This window comes from Podarcis raffonei, chromosome 9 (genome assembly GCF_027172205.1).
Source record: "Podarcis raffonei isolate rPodRaf1 chromosome 9, rPodRaf1.pri, whole genome shotgun sequence".
Classification (NCBI taxonomy): domain Eukaryota; kingdom Metazoa; phylum Chordata; class Lepidosauria; order Squamata; family Lacertidae; genus Podarcis; species Podarcis raffonei.
The window spans coordinates 75,904,461-75,929,548 of record NC_070610.1 but is presented as its reverse complement, the minus strand read 5'-3'; the positions used below and the strand labels follow the sequence as shown (position 1 = coordinate 75,929,548).

The following is a 25,088-nucleotide window of genomic DNA, read 5'->3' as shown; positions in this document are numbered from 1 at the left end:
ACAAGTAAGTTAGCAAATGTGTATTTTAAAATAAAATGCATTTGGAAATGCATACACTGAGATAAAATATGCATATTATCACCTCACCCCTTATATACCCAAGCTGATCACTGGTCCTTGGCTTGGCAGAAACCCTCTTAGCAGGAGAACCACCTGCCATTTGGAATTCTCTCCCATTAAATATTAGCCAGGAGCCCCCTCTGTTATCTTTTCGGCACCCACTAAAAACCTTCCCATTCCAGCAAGCTTTTTAAGTAGAAACCTTTCCCAGTCTGCATCTGCACAGGGGTTGTTTTTAAGAGGCTGTTGTTGTTTGTTGTTTACCGCCCTGGGCTCCTTTGGGAAGAACAGTGGGATACAAACTAAATTATTGTAAAAAAATATGAATAATAATATCTAGATGCATATTTTGAGATAAAATACATATTTAAATACAGAGTGTGACATTTGGTGCAGATTCCTCCCCCCCCCCCCCGCTTTTTACCGAAACACTGCAGATTAATGCAGAAATGGGACAAAAGACTTATGAGTGAGAGACTGATCCATCCATCCCTAGCATTAGCCCCAGAAGCTAATTGCCAAGAAGCATTAATACAAGTCAAACTACAGGAGATAAAGTTCAACAGAAAAACCAGCAGCATACAATTTGCCTTTTCTGGCACAGAGCAGATGAAATCCATGCCACGGGAGGAAAGAGAGTATTTATTTCTGAAGCAGCATGAAGTACAGTACTGTTTTCTGGATGCTGCAGGATCTGCTCCAGTTAGCAACTAGAAATTATTCTGCCTTTTAAAAAGGGGGCTCCCATTAGCAGCAAAATTAATTGCATTTCTTTGTTTTAGACTCATTTTGCTTTAACAATACTATTGACGATTGTTCAGCTGGCACAGGAGCTCTATTAGCTGAAACACAAGTAAAATTCAAGACTCAGGTCTCCTAGGATCTTGCAACCTAACCATTCCAAGGTTTGCTCCCAGTGGCAGTTTATTAGGGTAGCATTTGCAGGTGCCCAGAAGTAGCCTGGTGTTCGACTTTCTACAAGGAAAGATGCAACATCAATTTCCCTGGTTTGCTGGGGGGGGGGTGGATGACAAAGGGACGGCTGATGGCTCTGCAGTATTGTCCAAACACCATTTGGGCAAAAGAAGTTGGCTAAAGCGGCTTTCTTCCCAGTGGGGCAGCATTCCCCCATAACTCCATATGTAGAAGGGGGCGGGTTGAGCCATGACTTTTCATTTTAGCGCGACAGCAAAACAAAGAGCAACAAATCCTCACGGAAGTGACCGTGCAAACAGCACTCATCACTCAGTAAAACTACTGCCATGTGAACTGCCATGTGGGCTTGGGTTTGCTCGGTTCTCAAAGTTAGAAGAAGATACTTCCTATTTGGAATGAAGCACCCAGTGAGGATGCGGGTGGCGCTGTGGTCCAAACCACTGAGCCTAGGGCTTGCCGATCAAAAGGTTGGCAGTTCGAATCCCCACGACAGGGTGAGTTGCCATTGTTCAGTCCCAGCTCCTGCCCACCTAGCAGTTCTAAAGCACATCAAAGTGCAAGTAGATAAATAGGTACCGCTCATGGTGGGAAGGTAAACGGCGTTTCCATGCGCTGCTCTGGTTTCGCCAGAAGCGGCTTAGTCATGCTGGCCACATGACCCAGAAAAACTGTCTGTGGACAAACGCCAGCTCCCTTGGCCAGTAAAGCAAGATGAGCGCTGCAACCCCAGAGTCGTCCACAACTGGACTTAACTGTCAGGGGTCCCCTTTACCCAGTGAGGCATAAGGTATATCCCACTGGTTAAATGGGGACAGATGGATGGACGTTTCACCTTGAAACAGCCCAAATTCAAAGACAGCCTTCACAAATATAAAGGAAGTGTACGGCCTGTTTCACCAGAAAGATTATTTCATAGTCTGATATGCATTGGAGGACCCTCAAAAGCAGATTTTCGAGGGTCTGCATGGAAAGGACAGGAAGGGAACCTCCAATGCATGATCTCTACAGGTGCTGCGCTGGGCAAGACCCGAACTCTCATCCAGCAGAACTCTTTTTACACACGTATTTGAGTCTCTGAAAGATGCATGTTCAAGACTTTTGCTCTTTTCCTTCCCTGGCTGCTTCTCGTTTTCGCTGCACTGGCAGAGTTGTCGGTGACCAAGCTGTGCACTTGACATCTGAATTTTGGTCCGGTGCATTGCAGCTTTACCTTTACCGCTTCTTTTAAGTATTCTGCCGCGAGCACATTCCCCGACGCTTCAATTGTTTCTCAACGAGAGAGACAGCTCTTTTCTTGGGCTGTCACACAAGCACATATTATTGGATCACTATGGATGCCGTTTCACATATCAAGGTACAGGCTAACAACTTTTTCGCCTTCTCTCCCCTCCCCACCCCGCACCCCATTGTTCCGCTTCATCCTCATTTACTGCATCCAGCAATTTGCTACCTAACTCTGCTCCTAAAAATAGATTGCGGTAGATTTTCCATCATTGCAATCAGGCTACAAAATGTTTGTGCTGAACTTCTTGAGAGTTTGTCGCATAGATGTAACGAATGCTTCAATTGGTGCTGTGCGGGAATGAGCTGGGGGGAAGAACGGCGGCGGTAGGAAACCTGCTTTGAAGGGCAGAAGGACACCAAGTTCCACTCAGTGGAGACCAACGGCAGGGAAAGCCACACCTCCAGTGGGGAAGAGGGGAAGGGACCAGAGGATGCTGGTGGGAGCCTCAGCACTGCTCCTGGCCAAGCCGGTCAGGAGGGAAGCACGCCTCTTCCGTCGCCCACCTTGCGCAGAGGTGTAAAACACAAAGAAGGAAGGAAAAGGCTGGGGGTGACTAAGCTCTTATGTTGGGGGAGGACCCGGAAACGACCACTCCCGGATTCTGCTAGCGATTGAGGCAGACCTGAACTGATGGTTCTGCACTGTAAATAGTTTTGCACCAAAATAAAACCAGGTAAAGACAGGTCGGAGTCCTGCCTGGTTACTCACGAGCAACCACCACTGACATCTGACACTGAGGTTTTGCAAGATCCACCAGGAGCTTCAAGCATGCTCCCACCCTTGCCTTCCCTTGGGCTCAAGGAGGGGGGAAAGTTTCCATTCAATGAAGGAAGCTGCTCCTCCCTCCCAGCGCTGCTTCATTCAAGCTATCAGCTTATATTCATCTGGGAGGATTTTCTCTGTACAGAAGGAACCAGCCTATTTGCTGTTTTCCTTATCCTAAAGGGCAGGAGAACAAGTTGCACATGGAGGCGTCCCAGGGCTGTTATGGGGCACCGATCCATCTGCTGCAGGGTCAGATATTATTCTCAGTCTATAAAGGAGCTGCTAAGGTCTTGTTCTAGCCTGGATATTGCCTGGGGGGCCGAAATGCGTGGAGCAGGGGCCCTTTTCCCGAGGTGGCACTGCAACTCCAGAATTCCCAACCGAGGTCCCTGCTCATCTGGGTCACTTTCTAGCTGTCAGTAGTAAGTGAAGACATTTATATTCTGACAGGTTCCTTGATTGATTTCCACTGTCTTTTTGATCGATGGTTCTTCGCTGCTTGCTCGGATGAGCACTTTGTTACAGGGAGGCTCCTGGTCTATAGTCGCATCATCTTACGATTGTAATACTTCGGATCTGCTGCTGCTGTTTCACAGATAAATCTGAGATTTTGCACTTTTGGTATAGGGGATTTTGCAGGGAATGTTACAGGCCACATTAGGCAATTTTCAGGAAGCAGAGGAGAGTGTTATAGAAACATATAAAGTGCATCAGGGGTATGAACCGCCCTGAGACCTCCGGGTATAGGGTGGTATATAAATTCAATAAATAATAATAAAATAATAGAATCGTAGAATTGAAAGGGACCCTGAGGGTCATCTAGTTCAACCCCCTGGAATGCAAGAATCTCAATTAAAGCATCCATGACAGATGGCCAAACAACCTCTGCTTAAAAACCCCCAAGGAAGGAGAGTCTACCACCTTCTGAGTCTTTTCTGCTGTCAAACAGTTTTTACCTTCAGAAAGCTCCTCCTGTGGTTTACTAAGAATCTCCTTTCATGTAACTTGAAGACATTCATTCAAGGCCTACTCTCCAGAGCAAGAGAAAACAAGCTTGCTCTGTCTTCCATGTGACAGCCCTTAAAATGGCTATCCTGCCTCCTCTCAGTCTCCTCTTTTCCAGGCTAAACATACTCAGCTCCTGCAACCGTTCCTCATAAGGCCTGGTTTCCAGACCCTTGATCATCGCACCTTACCATTTCCAGATGATATCTAACCCCTGCTCCCCCCTCTCTCACACACAGTGTTGGCAACTATCACAGGACAGAGAAAACAGATCAATACAAAAGCAACATTTTCCCAAATAACAATTTATAAGGAAGATTAAACAATTAACTGGACCATTATTTATCAGGCAGACAAAGCCAATCATAAAAGCTTATATAGTGTTTATTGATCACTCACATTCTTATAATAATTTTTGGTTCTGAACAGGCTAAATGCATCTCTTCTGAGATTTCTTTCCATATTAAAATTCACATTTCCTAATTTGTATCTCTGAACTCTTTGTGTCCTCTTCTTAAAAATAATTCACTGATTCACATCCAGGAAAGTCTTTTAACAAAATGAACTTCAGGTGTGCATTGACTGTGTGCTCTCCAAATTGTGGGGTGGACCAGGAGAGGTTTTCACATGTTTGAATTTGGTATGCCCTAAATTTCAAGTTGTTCTTTGGATTTGCCTGCCCTTGGTCCAAAAAACAGTGTGGTTGGGATTTAACACTAGGCCTACTCAGAGTAGACCCACTGAAATTAATGAACATGACTTAAGTTGGGTCAATTAAATTCAACAGGATTACTCTGAAAAGAAATTCGCTTAATTTCACCCTGCATTTTTAAAGTGACACTGCATTATTATTATTTTCTAAAAAGCAAAACCAATATGACAAGCTCAGTGCGAGTAGGGAGGGGTGGAGAAATAATTTGCTCTGACTGACACTGTTTCTGAATCCAAATGTTTGACACCACTTACAACACACACCAAGTCCTGGGTGCCACTCAAGTACAGTCGTACCTTGGTTGTCAACCGCCCTGGAACTCAGACGTTTTGGCTCCCAAACGCCCAAAATCCGGAAGTGATTGTTCCGGTTTGTGAACGTTCTTTTGGAACATGAACATCCGACAGGGCTTCTGACTGGCTGCAGGAATTTCCTGCAGCCAATCAGAAGCCGCGATTTGGTTTTCAAACGTTTTGGAAGTCGAACGGACTTCCGGAACGGATTCCGTTCAACTTCCACGGTAGGTATGACTGTGTAAGTCCAGGATCACTGTCCCTCTGATTGGCTGCAGGAAATCTAGAAATTTCACCTCTTTGTCATGACTGGAAGACATATGTAGCCATTCTATGTAAGGGTAGTTGAAGACATTAATCACTATAACAGCTCCTCTTTCGGATGCTTCCTTCATTTAATTCTGCATCTCAATGCCTCCCTGAACATTTTGATTGCAGGGACAATAGCACACACCCCCAGTACGAGATTACTCAATTCCCATTTCAACTGAAGCCAGGAAGTGGCACAGGAGATTTGCGTTTCACGATGGAGCTTGTACTTTTAAAAAAAAGTTTTTGTCACTGTGCTGTACACATGCTACTGCTCTGGTTCCACTTATATTGTCCAACTGGTGCTTTGAGCAGGGTAAATAGGCGTGGGTATTGTATACACTCCAACATTTCTCCAACAAAAATAGGGACGTCCCATTCCATAATGGTAATTTTACTGTTTATACCTGGGTTGCCGCAGTCACACTGGACAGCTTCCAACATATATAAAAACATAATGAAACATTAAACATTAAGAAAAAAAACTTGCCTATACAGGATTCACTTCAGACAGCTCGGGGGTTGGATAACTCCATACCCTCCAACATTTTTCCAGTGAAAATAGAGACATGCTAAAGCAGGCATGTTCAAAGTCCATTTTGGGGGCCTAATCCGGCCTCCCGGTCGATTTAATCCGGCCCCCGTGGCAATATATGTCCTGGGGTAAAATCCTAAAAAAATCTCAGCAACTTTGGGGTAAAATTGTGGAAAAAGCTCAACAACTTTGGTCGGCCCTCAAACATGTTCACTTCATCAAATCCGGCCCTCTTTGAAAAAAGTTTGGGCACCCCTGTCCTAAGGAGAAGTGGGACATTCTGGGATCAAGTCAGAAACCAGGACAGCTTCTCTAAATCAGGGATGTCCCTGGGACACTTGGAGGGTCTGGTATTGTGCAAATGCCTCCAGGTTCTCCAGAAGGAACTTCAAGGGCAACAGCAACCCAAATCAGTACAACAAAATGGACAGGTTAATAATACCTGCACCCTCAAACACTGATTATTGGGCACAAGACTCAGCTTGTAGCACTGCCAAGGAAACAGAAGTACCACTGACCTTACAAACCTCACTGCGGGTGTAAGGTCAGAACATACCACCGTCAAGTATGAGTGCCCATCACACTTCTAAGGCTTTCTCATTCAGTCACCAATTGACAGAGCTTTCAAATGAGCTCCGTTTGGACTCCGATGTTTGTGCCACTACGTCAAACCAAACTACAGAACCGCTAGCACACACGGGGAGGAGAACTTTAACACTGGCGCGTAAAACTGCTGACACAACACAATCAAAGGAGATTTGAAGTGTTTCCCATTACTAGCTTGTCAGATATAGCGAAAAAATGAGCCAAGGTAGAAAGGAGGGGGCGGCTTTGTTTGTTTGAACTGAGAGCCATCTGTAAAATTCCACTGCTGGTTTCTACAACTCAACTTCTTTGCTTCTCAGTTCGGAGGCTTCTAAAAACCACCAAGCTTAACCCTCTGAGATCACGACACCCTGTAACAACTCTCACCGCTGTGCAAACCAACAGGGGGGGAAAGGATGGGGATCTGAAACATGAAACTGCCATTCTCATATATTACTTTGCTGATGATCGACACCTACAATGGTTATACAGCATGCAGAAGACGAATTTGCCAATTCTATTTCTAGAAAGGCTCATTCCGCACGGCACGTGCCAAATAAACTAAATTAAAACTGAAACCATAAATAAGACAAACCGATTGCAGGCTTGATTAATTTTCTAAATCAAAAATGAACCCCTCTTTTTATAACAAACACCAACCATTTGCAGCGCAGACTGTATCCAACAAGAACTTACCCGTCTTCCCCGAAGGAAGCTGACAAACTAACTTAAGCAGACTTGACAATGTGGCTGTCACAAGCCAGAGTGGCTTAAACCGAACCGACTCAGTGAACACTGACACTAACTTCAAGTTTTTAAAGAACGGTGATCTACATTTTGCTAACTGTGAATTCTAGAGAGCTTTTTATAGAAGAGATTGCTTAAATGAAGGAAGCTGGGAGGGAGGGAGGGACATTCTACACCAATATACTTTTAAAACCAACTGGTGTTTTCAAAGAGAGGTGGAGCAATATTTTAAGGGTGGGAGCTCAGCACTGGCAAATGCACAACTATCAGTCGTACAAAAGAGCATTTATATGCTTGCAGCTTCCTAAAGAAAACCAGGCAGAGGGGAAAGGAGAGGCAGGAGGACAAGGAAGTCTTGAAACAGGAACTCCAGGACAAACAAGGGCGAGCGATCAAAGGACCAACATCTACGATGGATTCTTGCAATGGGCGGATCTTCCCAGAGATTTTAAAAGCCTTATATCTGGCACACACCACAACAGGACAAAAACTTAAGTGTCAGTTAACAAAAGAGGGGAAATGCGCCAGCACATTAATTAAGCTGCCCAAATTAAGAATACAAATACTGGCTTCAGGTTAAAATGAGAGAAAATGAAAGTGACTAAGAATGGGTAAACAGCAAAACAAAAGGAATTACACTGAACATGTAATTTCATCCTATTTCAGTTCTCCACTGTGGGCCAAACTACATGCAGCACTAAATGCGCCACTTGGAAGCATATCAGGGTTTTCTCGTTTGTTTTTTAAGTTTAATAATGGGTGAGAGGGTCCCTAATTTCCATTGGGACCCTTTTCTCCCCAGTATGAACACTAGAAAAAAATAATCTCCTGCCTCGGCTATTAGCTTTAGAGGGAAAGGCTATCATTATTGCCAATGAGTCCTTGGGGGTGGGGAATGCACATTTTTCACTCTCTCCAAGTCAATGCACACATACACCTTCCTTTATGTACAACAGGGTCTGGCACTGCCCACGTGGCATTTCTGCCACTTATCGAACTGCAACCCCTTCTCCTTCCCCTCAATAATACAAGTTGGCTTGTATTTTTTTACATTCCACCCCACTTCTAAACTTGGGACAGGGGGAGAGAGACCAAGACCAGACATGCAGAGTTGGCTGTACAGTTCCTCCGGCCGTGTTCGGATTCAAACACACGGCAGGCGAAGTTCCTAACGGGTTGATGGGCAGGGGGATTTGACCCATCTTTCAACACCCAGCTCTTGCCAAAGGAGGGCACTGACAGGGAGACTGGCCGCACCAACAAGGAAGGCTGCACAAAAAAGGCTAGTGGGAAGTGTGATATCACTCACAATAAATAACTCTTGGCCAGGCTTTCTTACTGATTTAATCAGCAAGGATAGCGATACACAGTTCCTGCTCGCCTGCTGCCAACTGGTTAAGGTCACGGAGCCACTGCTTAAGTCCTTCGTGTACCTTTCAACTTGGAGCTTATCACATTCACATCCAATTCATTTGCACCCATTTGTTGCTGTTTATACTATTTCTTATTCTGTTTGCCACATTTACAGACTGCTTTTCGCCATGCATGGTCTCAAAACGGTATTCCGAACTTAACAATGGAAAGCGTAATGCTGGTGGTCAACGAAAGAGGTTTAAAGACTCTCTCAAGGCGAATCTAAAAAAATGTGGTATGAACACCAACAACTGGGAAGCCCTGCCTCCAAGCACTCCAGTTGGAGAACTGTCTTTACTAAAGGTGTCATGGGCTTTGAAGATGCTCAAACTCAGGACGCAAGGGAGAAATGCGCTAAGAGGAAGGCACACTTGGCAAACCCTCACCGTGATCAACTCCCGCCCGGAAACCTATGTCCCCACTGCGGAAGGACGTGTGGATCCAGAATTGACCTCCACAGTCACTTAAAGACCTACGGTTAAGACCGTGTTCATGGAAGACAATCTTACTCAGCTACGAGTGATCACCAAAGAAGAAGACAATATAGAAGCCCACCAGCGGACATGGAGTTCTGCAGAAGTCCCCCACAGGGGAGGAAACCCAGGTAGGAGATGAAAGCACACACAGCAGGAGGGAGGGTTCATTCCATTATACAAGTACTCTGGTCCAATTTTTTAAAAATGGGGTTTGCACTAACAGACTGCTTCTCAAGATGGAGACCTTCCACTAGCACGGTCTGAATGGTCTCAAGTTGAAAGTCAATAAAAATGCTGTGGCCCCATAAAACCTACTGCGTTTAGCTGCCCAGGAGATCTCATAAGCAACAACCGACACAATCTGAATTGCACTGAGGCTGCAGAGTAAGTTAGATCACAGCAAAATAGTGATAATCTGGTGGAACACTCTGTCACAAGAGACTAGGGCCCTGTGGGACTTGACATCTTTCCGCAGGGCCTGCAAGACAGAGCTGTTCCATCAGGCCTTTGGCCAGGGCACAGCCTGACTCCCTCCCTCGGCAATCTTTGCAGAGCTCTGGCCCAATGATTGCCAGTGGCTTGATTTGAATTAATTTTATAATGAATGATTTTAGAGTGTTGTTGTGTTGTACTTTTGTACTGCTTTATTGTTGTTAGCCGCCCTGAGCCCGGCTTCGGCTGGGGAGGGTGGGATATAAATAAAATTTATTATTATTATTATTATTATTATTATTATTATTATTATTATTATTATTAATGGCAATAGGAGAAGGCTTCTAGCATACAAATATATACAGTACAGGACCTGAGCATTTGTTGGAGTATCGGACATCAGCACAAACAAACAGAACAGAGTATACAGAACAGCTCCCATATATTCCAGTCATTCTCTAGTGCTTATGTGAATGGAAGGGTCTCTTACCTGTATCTTTATTGGCCAGGTGAAGTTGCTCACGTAGACAAAGAAAGTGATATTGGGATTGTTGCGGAAGTCAAATTTCTCATTGGAGAAGCTGTCCTTGTACTCCTTGATTTGGCTCCTTGAAACCACCGGAATCTCCTCCCCTGCCTGGGTGCCAGCTGTTGGGAGTATTTTAAAAGAAACATTCTCATTTGTCAGGAGTGAAGATTTTCAGGCTCAGGTTCAAATCCTCACTTGGCCACAAGGCTTACTTGGTGGCCTTGAGCCCTCTCAAACTAATCTACCTCAAAGGGTTGTTGGAAGGGCAAAATGGGTTGGGGTGAGAGGAGCTCTTGGGGCAAAGCCAAAATATAACTGAAATGAAATAAAGATATATGTTTTTGTGCAAATCCTTGGTAACATTGCAAGGGGTGCTCTTAAATTATACAGCAGCGCTAGTTGATAAAACAATAAAAATTATTCTATTTCAACAAGACAGTACTGAGCTCAGTTTCATTACTGCGATTAAGAAACACACAAACGACTGTTGCATACAAAATTAACATTTCGGCTGCCAACGCAAGCATTCAAGATCTGGAAATCGGATAAACTGTTCTACTTCGTTTCTCAGATTATCTTTGGAGTGAAGTTATGCCTCAATATACAGACTATTACACGGCACAGCAGCCTTCTAAATCCCTAAGTCACCCATAGGGTATCTGCATATAAAGAGGCTATAAGCCAGAACTGGCTGCCTGAGCTGAGAGCTGCCTCTTGCTCCCGGCTGAGTTGCTGTGCACCAACTGTGTGAGAAAGACGATCTGTCTAGCTAAGGAGGAAATGGGAAGACTGGAAACAGAACAATGAGGAGCAGGAAGTTGAGGGATGGAGGGTGCCAAGAGGCAATGGAAGGAGTTTGGGCTGTTCAAGGCCAATGAAAGAGCCAGGTCAGAGGGGGACTGGCCTCTGGTTCAGCAGAACTGGCCAAATATCTGGCCACTGGTCTCTGGTTTAAATATGCCACCACTGCTTTCCAGACATTTCTAGTTCAGACACTGGGCATTTGGAAACGAGAAGAATTGTCCTCACCTGCAAAACTTGTTGACCAAGTGATGTTGAGGTTGAAGTTTTTAGAAGCATTGATAAACATGTCCAGGTCTCTGTTTTGCTGATTTCAGGGAACAAAGAAAGCAGCACAGATTAATGGCTTACACACAGAGAGAGCAGCTTCCATCAAGTTTTGTCAGCACTGCTTGGGCAAAAACAAAGGCATGTTAAAATCCCCCTAAAACAGCCCAATAGGATTCAAGCTTACCTATGCCACATTAAAACTCAGCACTGGTTACGTTTCTGTTTGCCAAATATTTTTGCATTTTTTTGTATTTCAGGAAGTGGGAACATGGGATCCAAAATCCTACAATTTTACCCTGTGTTCACGAGACAGGAAGATTCTGAGTTGCACAGAATACCACTTTATTCAGGATTAAGAACAATAAATCAAAAAGAAGCTTTAAAAAAAAACAAGCAGAAAACCCCACATTGGGTTATGCGTACACTTGTTCTCTGGAATTCCCAAAGTCATTTCCATAATAATGTCCCAAGGAACCACAGCAGGCACTACTAAGTAAATTAACCCTTCTTCAGCGTGGTCTGCAAAGAAAAATGTCCAATATGAAGTCAAGCAGCAGCAGGTCAGAGATTAAACCTGTGACTTCCAAGAAAGGCAAGGTAAAATTAAGAGATTCTAGCCACACTACGGTCAGATTAGCCCTCCCTATAATAAACTGAGCCTGGCCATTCTGAGTGGTCAACACAGAATGGCAAAGAACAACAGGCAGAGAGGGTTGGAACTACAAAGACTCAAGGGTACAGCCATAACACAAATGTACCAGGGCTTTGCCCTCGAAATGTATTATTTCCGTGTGATTCCTGAAACCAGGGCTGTGTCACCTTTTCTTAAGAAAATACCTATTTTCAGGAAAAAGTAAGAGGCATTTCCTAGACCAGCTCTCAATTAGCCCTTTAAAAAAGGGGGGCACCTGCCTCCTACTGGTTAGAGCAGGAACCACAGATATATCTAGACAAATACCCATTTGTAACTAAAAGTGTATTTATTTAAAAATAATAATAATTGATTGCTCCTATGGATCCTCTGCAGTGATGCCGTGATGTCAATATGGTTGTGTGGCTCTCTAATAATAATAATTATTGGATTCTGCCATGATTAAAACAAAATTAAATTTAAAAACCTATTTTGTTTTTAAAATTACCAACTGTTCTCACATACCCCCCCCCTCCTGTGATACTGTGGTGTTAAAAGGTTTTTGTAAAAACTGGAGGACCCCTCCCAAATTTGTCCATTTAAAAAAAAAATTGTTTTTTGGGGGGGGTTAAAAAAACCCTGACTTGCTTATGCCAAAATGTTTTTTGTGATACCCCTATTCCTCAAGTAGTGTGTGTGTGTTTTTATTTAAATAAGAACCATGCCCACATTTACACATCTGTGACACATACTCTTATATTACTGTCCCCTCAAGGACTGGCCATGCAACCCTTGGCCTAGAAATGTCAGCCCCAAGGCCACAGGACTTCACACGCAGGAGTATAAATTATCAGTTACAACGGTCGCTGTAAGTTGACTCTCAGCGTACAGTGGTGCCTCGCAAGACAAAATTAATTCGTTCCGCGAGTTTTTTCTTCTTGCGAGTTTTTTGTCTTGCGAAGCACGGTTTCCCATAGGAATGCATTGAAAATCAATCAATGCGTTCCTATGGAAACCGCCTTCAGACCAGGTCCGGGGACAGTCTGTCCCCCGACCTCTTCTGAAGGCGGGGGGGGGGGGGGACAAGGGCTTTTCTTCCCACCGCCAGCCTTCAGAAGGCTGTTCTGAAGGCTGGCGGTGGGAAGAAAAGCCCTTCTCCCCACCTCCCGCCCCGCAAGCTCCGGGGACAGGAGGGCTTTGCTGCCGACCGCCAGCATTTTAAAAGTCCCCGGGACAGCGGAGACTTCTCCGCTGTCCCGGGGCGATTTTAAAATGCTGGCGGGCGGCAGCGAAGCCTCCGCTGTCCCGGGGCGATTTAAAAATGCTGGCGGGCGGCAGCGAAGTCTCCGCTGTCCCGGGGGCTTTTAAAATGCTGGGGGTCGGCAGCGAAGGCTTTGCTGCCGCCCGCCAGCATTTTAAGATCGCCTGGGACAGCGGAGAAGTCTCCGCTGTCCCGGGAAGGCAGGCGGGGGGAGCAAAGACTTTTGCCCCCCGCCGGCCTTCAGAAGAGGTCCAGGACCTCTTCTGAAGGCGGGCGGTGGGCGAAAGTCTTTGCTCCCGACCGCCAGCATTTTAAAAGAGGTCCCCGGAGATTTCCCTATGGGCTTTATTCTTGCGAAGCAAGCCCATAGGGAAATTCGTCTGGCGAAGCACCTCGAAAAACGGAAAACTCTTCTTGCGAGTTTTCCGTCTTGTGAGGCATTTGTCCTGCGAGATACCACTGTAACTGCAAATTTTAAAAATAATTTAAATTTTAAAAAATTCAAAACCAGCCATTTATTACAGCAACGAACTCCACGGCTAATTACATGTACGCCTTGAGGTCATCAATATATCTCAACTTGAGTTCCCCATCACTAGGAACAGAACTGCAGGAGCCTCTCACACAGTGCAAAATGAGCACAGAACTGGCACTGAAAGGAGCGTGAATGCAGTCTAGTTGTGGGCGGGGGAGGGGGAGAGAAGAGTCAATCTCTGCATGCAGCCTACTGACCATCGGCCAGAGAGAACCAGGGCATTTTAATAAACAACGTGAAATGCAATTGGGATAATTTACTAACCTCTTCGGGCGTCGCTACAAAATTGATTGCTGTGTAATAACGATCATCTTCTTGCGAAAGGCTGAAGGTGAACTGATAGTCGATAAGGAGAGTGTCTGTATAAAAGTACACAAATTGGAGTTAGGTGCCGCCGTGGCATAAAGCCAGAGTCAGCCCGAGGCAGGAAGTTTGCTACTTGCTGGGATATAAATAAGGGACATAGGATATAAGGGATGCGGGTGGCGCTGTGGGTTAAACCACTGAGCCTAGGGCTTGCCAATCAGAAGGTCGGCGGTTCGAATCCCCGTGACAGGGTGAGCTCCCGTTGCTCGGTCCCTGCTCCTGCCCACCTAGCAGTTTGAAAGCACGTCAAAGTGCAAGTAGATAAATAGGTACCACTCCGGCGGGAAGGTAAACGGCCTTTCCGTGCGCTGCTCTGGTTCGCCAGAAGCGGCTTAGTCATGCTGGCCACATATGCCGGCTCCCTGGGCCAATAAAGCGAGATGAGCGCCGCAACCCCAGAGTCAGCCATGACTGGACCTAATGGTCAGGGGTCCCTTTACCTTTAGGATATAAATACGAGCTTGTTGCACGGCTGGCCCTTGCATGTGAGCAGGAAAAGCAGAGAGGGGCGAGTGCAAGCAGAGCCCCCGGGATAGCCTTGCCCAACCCAGTGCAGGCCCATCTAGCCACTTGCTCTCTATGTCTCAGCTCAACAAATGAAGCAAGGATGACAATAGTAATGGGCTCCTGAAGCATGACTCAAACGATACAAGGGAAGCCTCTGAAAAACCTCACGCTACACACATGCGGAATGTTGTTTTTGCAGTATGTTGCATGCGCCGCCATTACGCTCTGTCTGGTGGGAATGCGCAAGGAGCCTGGGCTCAGGTCACGGTACAACACCTGGCGTCTTCTCTGCTGGCTTTTCACCACTTCCTTAAGTCTTGTTTGTTCTTGTAGGCATTTAATTTATCTGGTTAATCCTTCATTTAGTTTTTATCTGCCGCTCTGTTTGCATTTTAGTTTTTAATTGGTTTTTAATGCCTTGTTTGATCGTTTTAAATTGTTTATGATTGCATTGTTAGCATCTATTAGAGGAAAAGGTGATATGAAAATAGGCTCAGGCAAACAAACTGTTTGCATTCGCACAGCTATCTTTCTTTTCTTTTCGCTCTTTTGCTTTCAAGTGCCTCCTTAACACGTATCTGCTCGCTCCAACCAGCCCTCTTCTGTTTTTACAGCCTTTCTGTTAATGTGACTTGACTTTATTATTAGATTGCAAGCCCACAGGCAGGATCGGAACTTTTAACTTCTTTTCAAGCACCTACAAATGCGAGGTGGGTGGAGATGTGTGTGCCTGCATGTGCGCGCACCGAATAAAAAACACATCATTAATTCCACTGGAGGGTTTTGATCCTTATCCTTTATCCAATGGCAAAAATAATGACCAGGGTGCTTCAGAAGAAATCAGCAACCCCTTACACATATCTCTAAGTATCTTTATTTAAATGTATTTTTATGGACAGAATATGGCACAACTTTTCTGAATGTCATGGGCTGCAGAACAGGCCTCTGCATCACCAAACTGTCTAGACCAGCTTCTTACAGATATCCATTACGAGAAGCCTGCCGTCAACTAATAAAGCTTGCTGTTTCAATCTTAGTATCAAGTCCAACATCTCTGCAGCTCCCCCAGACATGCACCTTCCTTCTCCTTCCCTTCACCCTTCTCCTTCCAAGGACCCTTCTGCACTTTGCCTCTACAGGTACCTAACCACCTCTTGAGAAGGCAAGAGCAAACTGGATATAAGAGCAATTGCACCTGCAGCTGAAACAGCAGCCCCTCAAGCCAAGACTGAAGCCCGTTTTGTCAACTGCAGTCTAAAACACTGAACTACAGCTCCCCTAAGAACGGCAGCTCTGGGTGAGTCCACTTAGAGAAGTAGAAAGAGACACGGACCCTCGTTCCAAGAGGGACCGTCAGAAACGATCAGGCCAGAAGTTGCCAACCGTTTCAGACCTGTGGGCACATCTGCTAACCCAAAGAAGTGTTGCAGGAGCCACACTCGCACACTATGACTAAGCACACACTGCAACCTATTCTGCTGGCTACAACAGAATGCTGCTTTCAGATCTAATTTCAGCATGGAAAGGACTTGTGGGTGGCAGGGACAGGTGCACAGGTACTCCATGGTAACCCCTGGATTAGAGAACCAACACACACTATTTATATAGCACAATTTGTGTGTCTGGCATGAGGAAATGGCAACAGAAATTGGTGGAGGGGAGCGGGGACACAGACTGCGGGGTGCAGGAAGAACTGGGGGCAGAAAAGGAAGTCACTAAGGGGAGGGAATGAACAGACTCAGAGAGAATGGGGTTGCCCCTACAAATATACATACAGTCGTACCTTGGAAGTTGAATGGAATCCGTTCTGGAAGTCCGTTCGACTTCCAAAATGTTCAGAAACCAAAGCGCAACTTCTGATTGGCTGCAGGAAGCTCCTGCAGACAATCGGAAGCCACGAGTGCCCCATTGAACAGTCGGCTTCCAAAAATAGTTCACAAACCAGAACAGTCACTTCTGGGTTCGCGGTGTACTGGAGCCAAAACTTTGAGAACTAAGCTGTTCGATAAGATATTGAAATTGTTTGATGTGTTTTAAACTGTTTTTGTTTTGTTTTGTTAGTTTAATGTGTTAGTGTTATGTAGTGTTTTTATATTGTATTGTATTGTTCTTTCCCCCCCCCTCTTTTCTCTTCTTTTGTTCTTTTTTGTAGTGTTTAAATTGTTGGAAAAGTAATAAATATTATTAATAATAATAATAATAATAATAATAATAATAATAATAAGCTGTTCGAAAACTAAGGTATGGCTGTGTGTGTGTGTGAGAGAGAGAGAGAGAGAGAAAGAGAGAGAGAGAAAGCGCAGCTCCAGAATAAGCAGCAGCCAACAGAGAAAGCAGCATATTGTTCTCTCCTTTGAGCTCATTTGCAGCAAGCTGATGATGTACAAGTACCAAGTTTACGTACAGGCAAAAGAAAAACCATTTTCACTCACAGTAGCACGTTCCTTTGAGAGGATTGCCTTGGTATCGGTTTTCGACCTCACACCTAGAAGAAAGAGCATGAGCAATGTTGACCTTCTGCCTTAATTTTCCCTTGAGCTTGAAATTGTAATGTTTGTTTGTTTGCTTTTCTTTTAAGTCACATCCAGCATGAACCAGGAAGAAAACCACTTCTTATTAAAAATAAAAAAGCAGCATGCCAAGAGACGAAAGAACAAACAACTCGGGACCAACAGAGGCGACGCAAACCCGGTGGAAGAGTAATGAAACTGAAATTTGGAACACATTTGAGAACCTTGCCACTAACTTTAAAAGTTGCCTAAAATAATCTAAGAAGCTAGCTGGGAATAAGCAATACAAGAAACCACAGGCGGTGGAGAGCTAGGGAAATGATGGTTTGTTTCACTACATGTTTTGTAGAGCATGGAAACTATTTGAAGCAGAAACAGTTTATTTTTCCTGAGCATCAAAAAGAAAAACCAGGAGGGGGGGGGATATATTGTTCCTGGACCCTTCAGGACCAGCAGTTGTGCGACGGAAGGGACCAGCCTCTTGAAAGACACATCTATCCTTCAACTTGCATCTGGAGAGGGGTCATCTCTTCCCTCTTTCTGCCAGTTTTATACTGGTAGCTGGACTAAAGGCTTTTGCCTGTCTGGAGTCCCTATTGGACCATAAATTTAAAAGGTACTAATAAACTGGGGGTTATCCACATCTAGCTTCTTCTTATTATTATTACTATTATTATTATTATTATCATCATTATCATCATCATCAATACAGTCATACCTCGGGATAAATACACTTCAGGTTGAGAGCTTTCGGGTTGTGCTCCGCAGTGACCCGGAAGTAACGGAGAGTGTTACTTCCGGGTTTCTCCGCTCACGCACGCGCAGACGCTCAAAATGACGTCACATGTATGCGTGGAAGCGGCGAAACGTGACCTGCACACGAGCAGACATGCTGTCACATCTTAGGTTCTGTTCGGGATGTGAACGGGGCTCCGGAAAGGATCCCGTTCGCATCCCGAGGTACCACTGTACTCTGCCCATCCACTCTGAAAAAGGAGGTAGCATTTATGGCTGTGCTAAATGTTTCCTGTTTTTAATAATATTGCAGTCAAAACTACTGTTTTCCAAGCAGAACAGAAACTCCTACCTACCCCATATAGTTTTCTGTACTTTCTACTTTTGATAATAAAAAAACCCCAAATCCCTGTTCACACAGCATTGAACTAAATGACCCTTGTGGCCCCTTCCAGCTCTACAGGTTTGCTATTCTATGACACCGTCTTAATGTAGGAATTTATTTTATTTTTTTCTAGCACCTATTTCCTGCTATTATTTCCCATGCACTGCTGCTGATACGGCACCAGTTTTCATTTCATGCTTATAGCTTCTTTCTAGTGACCTCCGGGCAATTGGGCAGCAAAATGCAAATGTGCTAATGTCATAATGCTACATAATCAATCAGATTTGGTTATATGCCGATATCTCTCAGAGCAAACAAAGCCAATTAAAGAGTGTGAGCAATGCTTCGTAGACTGGTCACCCTGGTTATCACAGCCAATAATACATTATGTATTGAACGTGATGTCTTTGAGGACAGATGGGCTATTCGTGACCCTGCTTCTTGAGTAGGGGGGGAAATTTTACCCCTTCCCAGAGTCTCTCAACTGGTGGGTGGACTTTCAGTACTGACAAAACAGTGTTCAACCAAACACACCCACTCCTCAAATCTAATAATTTTCCATCACATAACCCTGTAGCTCACTAAATCTTGAAAGCAGTGGTGGGAATAGATTCTTCAAATGTATATTGTGTTGCGCAAGTAACTTCATAGGACTCCTGAAGAGCAAGATCTTAGTTCTGCATCTCCACGGATCAACTTTTTTAAAACAGGATTCAGGGTTTATAAAGTAGGATTGCTTTCTTCTTCTGAGCTGCAGAAGCCTGGGCAGGTTTAATCTCAATAGTGGGCTAAACGTTCAATGTAAGAATCAGCTCCATCTGGTACGCAGGCTGAGACCCTACCTGCCCACAGACTGTCTCGCCAGAGTGGTGCATGCTCTGGTTATCTCTCTCTTGGAATACTGCAATGCGCTCTACGTGGGGCTACCTTTGAAGGTGACCCGGAAACTGCAACTAATCCAGAATGCAGCAGCTAGACTGGTGACTGGGAGCGGCCACCGAGACCACATAACACTGGTCCTGAAAGACCTACACTGGCTCCCAGTACATTTCCGAGCACAATTCAAAGTGTTGGTGCTGACCTTTAAAGCCCTAAACGGCCTTGGTCCAATGTACCTGAAGGAGCGTCTCCACCTCCACCATTCTGCCTGGACACTGAGGTCCAGCTCCGAGGGCCTTCTGGCGGTTTGTTCACTGCGAGAAGCCAAGTTACAGGGAACCAGGCAGAGGGCCTTCTCGGTAGTGGCACCCGCCCTGTGGAACACCCTCCCACCAGATGTCAAAGAGAACAACAACTACCAGACTTTTAGATGACATCTGAAGGCAGCCCTGTTTAGGGAAGCTTTTAATGTTTGATGCATTATTGTATTTTAATCTTTTGTTGAAAGCCGCACAGAGTGTGTGGGAAGCCCAGCCAGATGGGTGGGGTATAAATAAGAAATTATTATTATTATTATTATTATTATTATTATTATTATTATTACATGAGAACTGACTGCTGCATCAGGCCAATGCCCCCCCTAGTCCAGCACCCTGTTCTCACAGTGGCCAACCAGATGTCCGTGGAAAACCCTCAAGCAGGATATGGGCACAGCAGAAATGCTCTCCCCTCTTGTGGCTTCCAGAACCTGGCATTCAGAAGCATTGCTGCCTCCATCAGTGCACCACACCAAATAAAACAGCACCATGACACATTCTGCTTCAACCATGTTACCCAAACCTGTCACTGCACCCCATCCAGTCCTCTGTTTTATTGCAGGCATATGCAGCAAGATGCCACTGATGCATTAATAGTGCATTTGAAGTGGTTATCTATATATAAAGCTCCCTCATTATTGAACGCACAATTTAACTCCACCAGTCCCATTGGTGGGTGTTCATGCCACCCCCAATTCCACCTGCCCTTTTTCCCCTGAGGGCAGGTTGGTTGCCCTATAATAATAATAATAATATTTTATTTATACCCCGCCATTCCCAGTGCAAAAACTGGGCTCAGGGCAGCTAACAACAAATTTAAAACACAATTGTAAAAGCAGCATAAAATACAGTATAAAAACATGAACAACAATAAAATTCAAAAATCAAAAATCAATTTAGGGGAAATAAGCATTAGATAATCCCCAGGGCTAGTTGGCTGAATTGGTCCTACTTGGGCCAGCGAGGAGGCCAGGGGAGAATTAGCTGTGGGGTCTCAGAGCGGGTAATCTTCATAAAAGGGAAGGGGGGAGGGAAGGGAAATAAAAGATCAGGCTGAATTCAAATTAAAGGCCAGGCGGAATAGCTCTGTCTTAGAGGCCCGGTGGAAGGAGGTTAAATCCTGAAGGGCCCTAGTCTCCTGGGACAGAGCATTCCACCAGGTCGGACCCATCACTGAAAAGGCCCTGGGCCCTGGTGGAGGATAGTCTGACTTCCTTAGAGCCCGGGACCTCTAAACTATGGTTATTCATGGACCTTAAGGTCCTCTGCGGGGCAGACCAGGAGAGGCAGTCCCGTAGATACGAGGGCCCTATGGAGCCACCATGATTTCATTTGTACATTTTTTTGTGTTGTTGCAATCTGGCTGCAGTGGCTGTGCTAAAATGTGCATCCTTGCAGAAAAAGAAACAGGAATGTCACCACATGGCATCAAGGAGAAGTCGGGGGGGGGGTACAGCTACATGAGCTTCACTTCTGGCCCCAAATGAAAGTCAGTTGTGCTCTGGTGCCAAGCCACCAGACTTTGATTTTTAAGCTTTTCTCTTTTTTTATGCTCAGGCTGTGATTACCCGCGAAACCTTTGCTCGTTCACACACACAAAAGCCACCCCACAGGAACGACTGTATCCAGCATTAACAGGAAGCACTTGGGAGCAGCTCTAACACAAATAAGTGGATTTGATTTGGTGCCTTGAGAGGGCACCCCAGCACTCTGGTGCAGCAAAAGCTGGATCCCACACCCCAAGTTGGAACATTTGTGGCATGAAAAGATTTCAGTAGGGAGCTATGGGCCATGCACTGATTGCTCACAAAGCAGTCTGACTGCCCTGAAACCTTTGTGGCCGCAAACAGTATTGAATGCAGGAGTGTGTAGAACCACCCCAATGCCATCAAGAGCACAATGAATGGACAATAAAAAGGACATATGTAAAGGCTGACTCACAGCTGGCACTCCTCTCCTTTGATTCCTTTTGTGGTGCAAAAACACTTCCCTGTGTTTGCGTTGCAGATAGAAGCATGGCCATTGCACTTGCAAGCTGAAAGATAAACAGATTTCCCCCCCCCCTGTAAAATAAATACTGATGGATCAATTAACAAGCAATTAAGCTGTTCACATTGTGAGTGGCTTCCCACTCGCTTATATGCCTTGAATGTGCATTTATGTCATTTATGACAGGACACAAAACACTGCCTGTTGCACAATTTGGAAGACCGCACTTGATTGAGTAGTACCCTGAATTTCATCTCTCTGCCTATACGGACAGACAGACAACCCCTGGGTGACAGCTAAAACCAAAGGTAGTTCAGCAGCCTTAGCAAAAGGCGAGGAGGAAAGCAGGATCTTATCAAATTTCAGGCATGAATGAATGGCAAAGGGATCATCTCTACAGACTCAATGTCTTTGTTAAATGAGTCAATGATTGGGAAACGTGTTGCTCAGACTTTTTGTTCATATTTGAAGTAGACCTGCCACAACGAATATTATGATCCATACCCCTGTGAAATGCTTCTTTAAGTTCAGTTATATGACAGATGTAATAAAATATCACTGGTGTTACACAGTTCTATCACTGGTAATTATCAATTATTCTGTAAGAGCACAGGACACAGAATATGTATCAAGTGTAGAATTCAGCTTTCTGGTAATCTTAACTTCGCTTTTTAAATGGTTCCCACCCCTCGAGGCTGGGAAGATAGCCTTGAAAGTATGTAAGTGAAACCTGCTGAATTCTCTCCAAAAAGGCTAGATGAATAAAATTCTCAGTGTTTGGATGGCTTCAGTGCCCTGGCAAAACACAAATAAATTATGCAAAGAAGCAAAACCATAGCGTTCAGTGAAATAGTGTAAATTTGCTCATTTTGCGCAATTTACAAATTGCAGAAAATAGGTTTCCTTGGTACAGAATTTTGCACAGTCCACACACAGCCTCGATCATTATGGCCTGCATACTAGCTGTTAAAAAAAAAAAAGGTCAGGCAAAAATAAATGGGGACCAGGGGAGGAAATGCAATTGTTCAGCAGTGGGGAAGATGGATGGAGGACCCAACTTACGCTGACAGGTGCCTCCATTTGTGGGGTCTCCATAGTAACCAGAGATGCAGGTTTCACAGTGCTTGCCAGTCGTCAGGTTCTCACACCTCTCGCAGATGCTCTCATTGACACATCTACTGTGCCCGTTACACTGGCAGGCTAGAAAACAAAAAGGGACACTCAGCACATCTTTCGCTCTCTCCCATCCATCTCGTTATTTGTCACCACAATTTTGATTGCTTGGTGTTTTGGGCTAAGTAACAGCAAGTTCACACCAGACCAGGTGGTCTTGCTTTCCAGCGATCCAGGATAAGCTCCAGAGCATCTCAGCAGGGCTCCCCTTCCCAGAGTGGACCGGAGTGCACACATTCAGCAGCTACAATACTCAGCACTTAACTGTGCTGGAGAAACTCTCTGGCGTAGCAGGTGATTGTGCATCGCCTGTATCTGTACTCAAATAATTCTAATGGACATTAGAATTAATGGAGGGAGCACATGCAGAAATTTGCTCTTTTTATGTTGACTCATCTGCCCATAGACAAAGGCATTTATACATGTCGTTTTGTCTAACTACACAGCATGAAATTCAAAGGATCATATCATCATAATCTGGAAGCGAAACAGATTTTGAGTTTGAAACAGTTGTGCCCCCCAGATTTTGAGTTTCAAACAGTTGTGCCCCCCAGATTTTGAGTTTCAAACAGTTGTGCCCCCTTTCATATCTTGCTATCTGCAGCCACTGTTTCCTTTGATGGCCTCTGCTTTGGGAGACATCCGACCACCTCTATTCTTCCCCAGCCAGTTTGGGCTCCTGTTCTGAATGTGATGAAATCACAGCACAATCTAGCAAATCGGATTTAGCTATGTGCTGACATCAGTATATGAAAACTATCCATAAGGGCACTAGCTTCTTTCTGGTCACAGTAAGCCTAGCCAATCATGAATCACTGGAAGAATTGGGACATTTCTCTGCCCTTTCACAACACCAACTCCTCTCCTCCCCCCCCCAAAAAAAAAGGAAAAAGAAAAAGAAAAACCAGCCAAGGAAGAAAAGCTTTGCATTCCAATAAACTGTTCTTTTCCCTGCCCCCATTTCAGGTGACATTAACCCTTATATCTATTTCTATTTTATTTTAACTATTTCCCATAAGGCTGCAGCAGGGGAAGATATGGGACTGCAGGGCTGCTGTGCCAGCTCTGGAGAGCAACTAGATCCATTGGGCTCTTCTTCTCCCACCAACAGTTGAACTTCGACGTGGTCCTTTTAAAAACTTCATACTGTTAGGAACTGTTGTCTGAATTTGCTTTCCCCTCTGCCTTTCCTACTGCAACATGTCTTTTAGGCTGGAAAATTGTGGGCAAGGACTGCTTCATTTATAATGGAGTCTTTTAACTAAAGAGAGGACTACAAACACTATAAACAAGCAAACGGAGTGGCAGACTTCTACATTATAAACGTAAGATTGCATTCTCTGAAGTTCTCCCTTAACACGGCTAACAACTCTGCACTACTCAGGAATAAGGCACCATTACCTGGTTCCATTTTCAAGAAACTGCATACAGTCACTGAAAGATTAAACAAATCCACCCTCTTCTTGCCCCTGCCTACTGGGCATACAAGAGGATCACTTGAGGGTTTTAAGAGATAACTGATCTCCACATCAAATGTGCACTGCTAAATAAGTTACCTGGACAGTGAATAAAGGACCAGTTGTATTTGTTCTCAGCCAGGCACATGCTGACATCAAGGATAGGCTCTAGGTAGGATTTTCCTGTTGCTGGTGGAGGTGAAGGTGGCATCTTCACTGGACCTCTGGAAGAGCCTTCAATGCACTTCCCCTTGCCTGTATTACTGGGATCCGTACACCAGCCACAGCCAGGCTGCTCCAGACAGTGCCCACAAGTGAAGTAGCCAGAACAGTTTTCAGCTGCGGAGATAAAGAGAACTTCCAGGTTAAGGAAAGAAGCCGCCAGTGCTTTAAGGCTTCACATCCTGGGCTGGTTCACATGCAACAACAGCACACCAGGGTCTGAACATCCTCCCACTTGCACACTGCCTTTTTCACAATCTGTTTCGATCCTGGCTGGCTCCAAGAAGTCAGAGTTTGCCATTAAAGCTGAATGAGCAAACTACAGCCTGCAACCTGCCTTCCAAGCAACAACTGGGAAGCGTAATGTGAAGTGGGCTGAATTTTTTTTCCCTTGTAGGTTAGGACTTTCCAAATATCAATAATGCAATCATAAATAAAGATGAATAGAATTTTAAAACAGGGCCTGGGTTGCATCTGGGTAGCCCGGTAAATATTGTGCAGGAAAACTGGTGTTGGAGGCTTCACCTGGAACTCTACCGGCTGGAGGCAGTAGCCGGGCAGGATGCAGACAAATGAGAGCCTCAAAAGTCCTACTCAGTATGGGGATTCTAACATATTCCTCCGGATTTAGACCACTGCAACTTGCCCACAGCCACCCTGCTAATCTGGGGAGCAGCTTTGGGATCCTGTTGTCCTCAGTCCTACAATGAGCACACACACGAGTAAAATTCATTCTCCAGTCCAACAGAAGAGTATAATAAAATCTGTATACCCCCTTCCTCCATAGATCTCAGGACAGTTCACAAAATACAGGCAGCAACCACTTCATGCGGGGGTTCCGTTCCCAGGCCCTGCGTGTGCAGCAGAGCACATAGAAAAGCACCCCACCCCGTTATACCCCCCTTCGGCCATCTTCCAGGTCCAAAAGGACCCTGTGTCGGCGACTGCGCTTCAATTGGATGCCCCCA

General features: G+C 45.0%; 1 protein-coding gene across 2 annotated transcripts in view; it reads right to left on the bottom strand.

Annotated features, from left to right (window-relative positions):
• Window positions 1-25,088, bottom strand: part of ATRN (attractin) — a 166,958-nt gene that overhangs the window by 53,832 nt on the left and 88,038 nt on the right. For both annotated transcript variants that reach the window (XM_053402098.1, XM_053402099.1), the window contains exons 18-24: window positions 23,998-24,237; window positions 22,331-22,468; window positions 21,221-21,314; window positions 16,886-16,938; window positions 13,845-13,939; window positions 11,112-11,190; window positions 10,044-10,201 (exon numbers count right to left, since the gene is read on the bottom strand). In XM_053402098.1, the coding sequence (XP_053258073.1) occupies window positions 10,044-10,201; window positions 11,112-11,190; window positions 13,845-13,939; window positions 16,886-16,938; window positions 21,221-21,314; window positions 22,331-22,468; window positions 23,998-24,237 (857 nt within the window). The remainder of the gene's footprint in view (window positions 1-10,043; window positions 10,202-11,111; window positions 11,191-13,844; window positions 13,940-16,885; window positions 16,939-21,220; window positions 21,315-22,330; window positions 22,469-23,997; window positions 24,238-25,088) is intronic.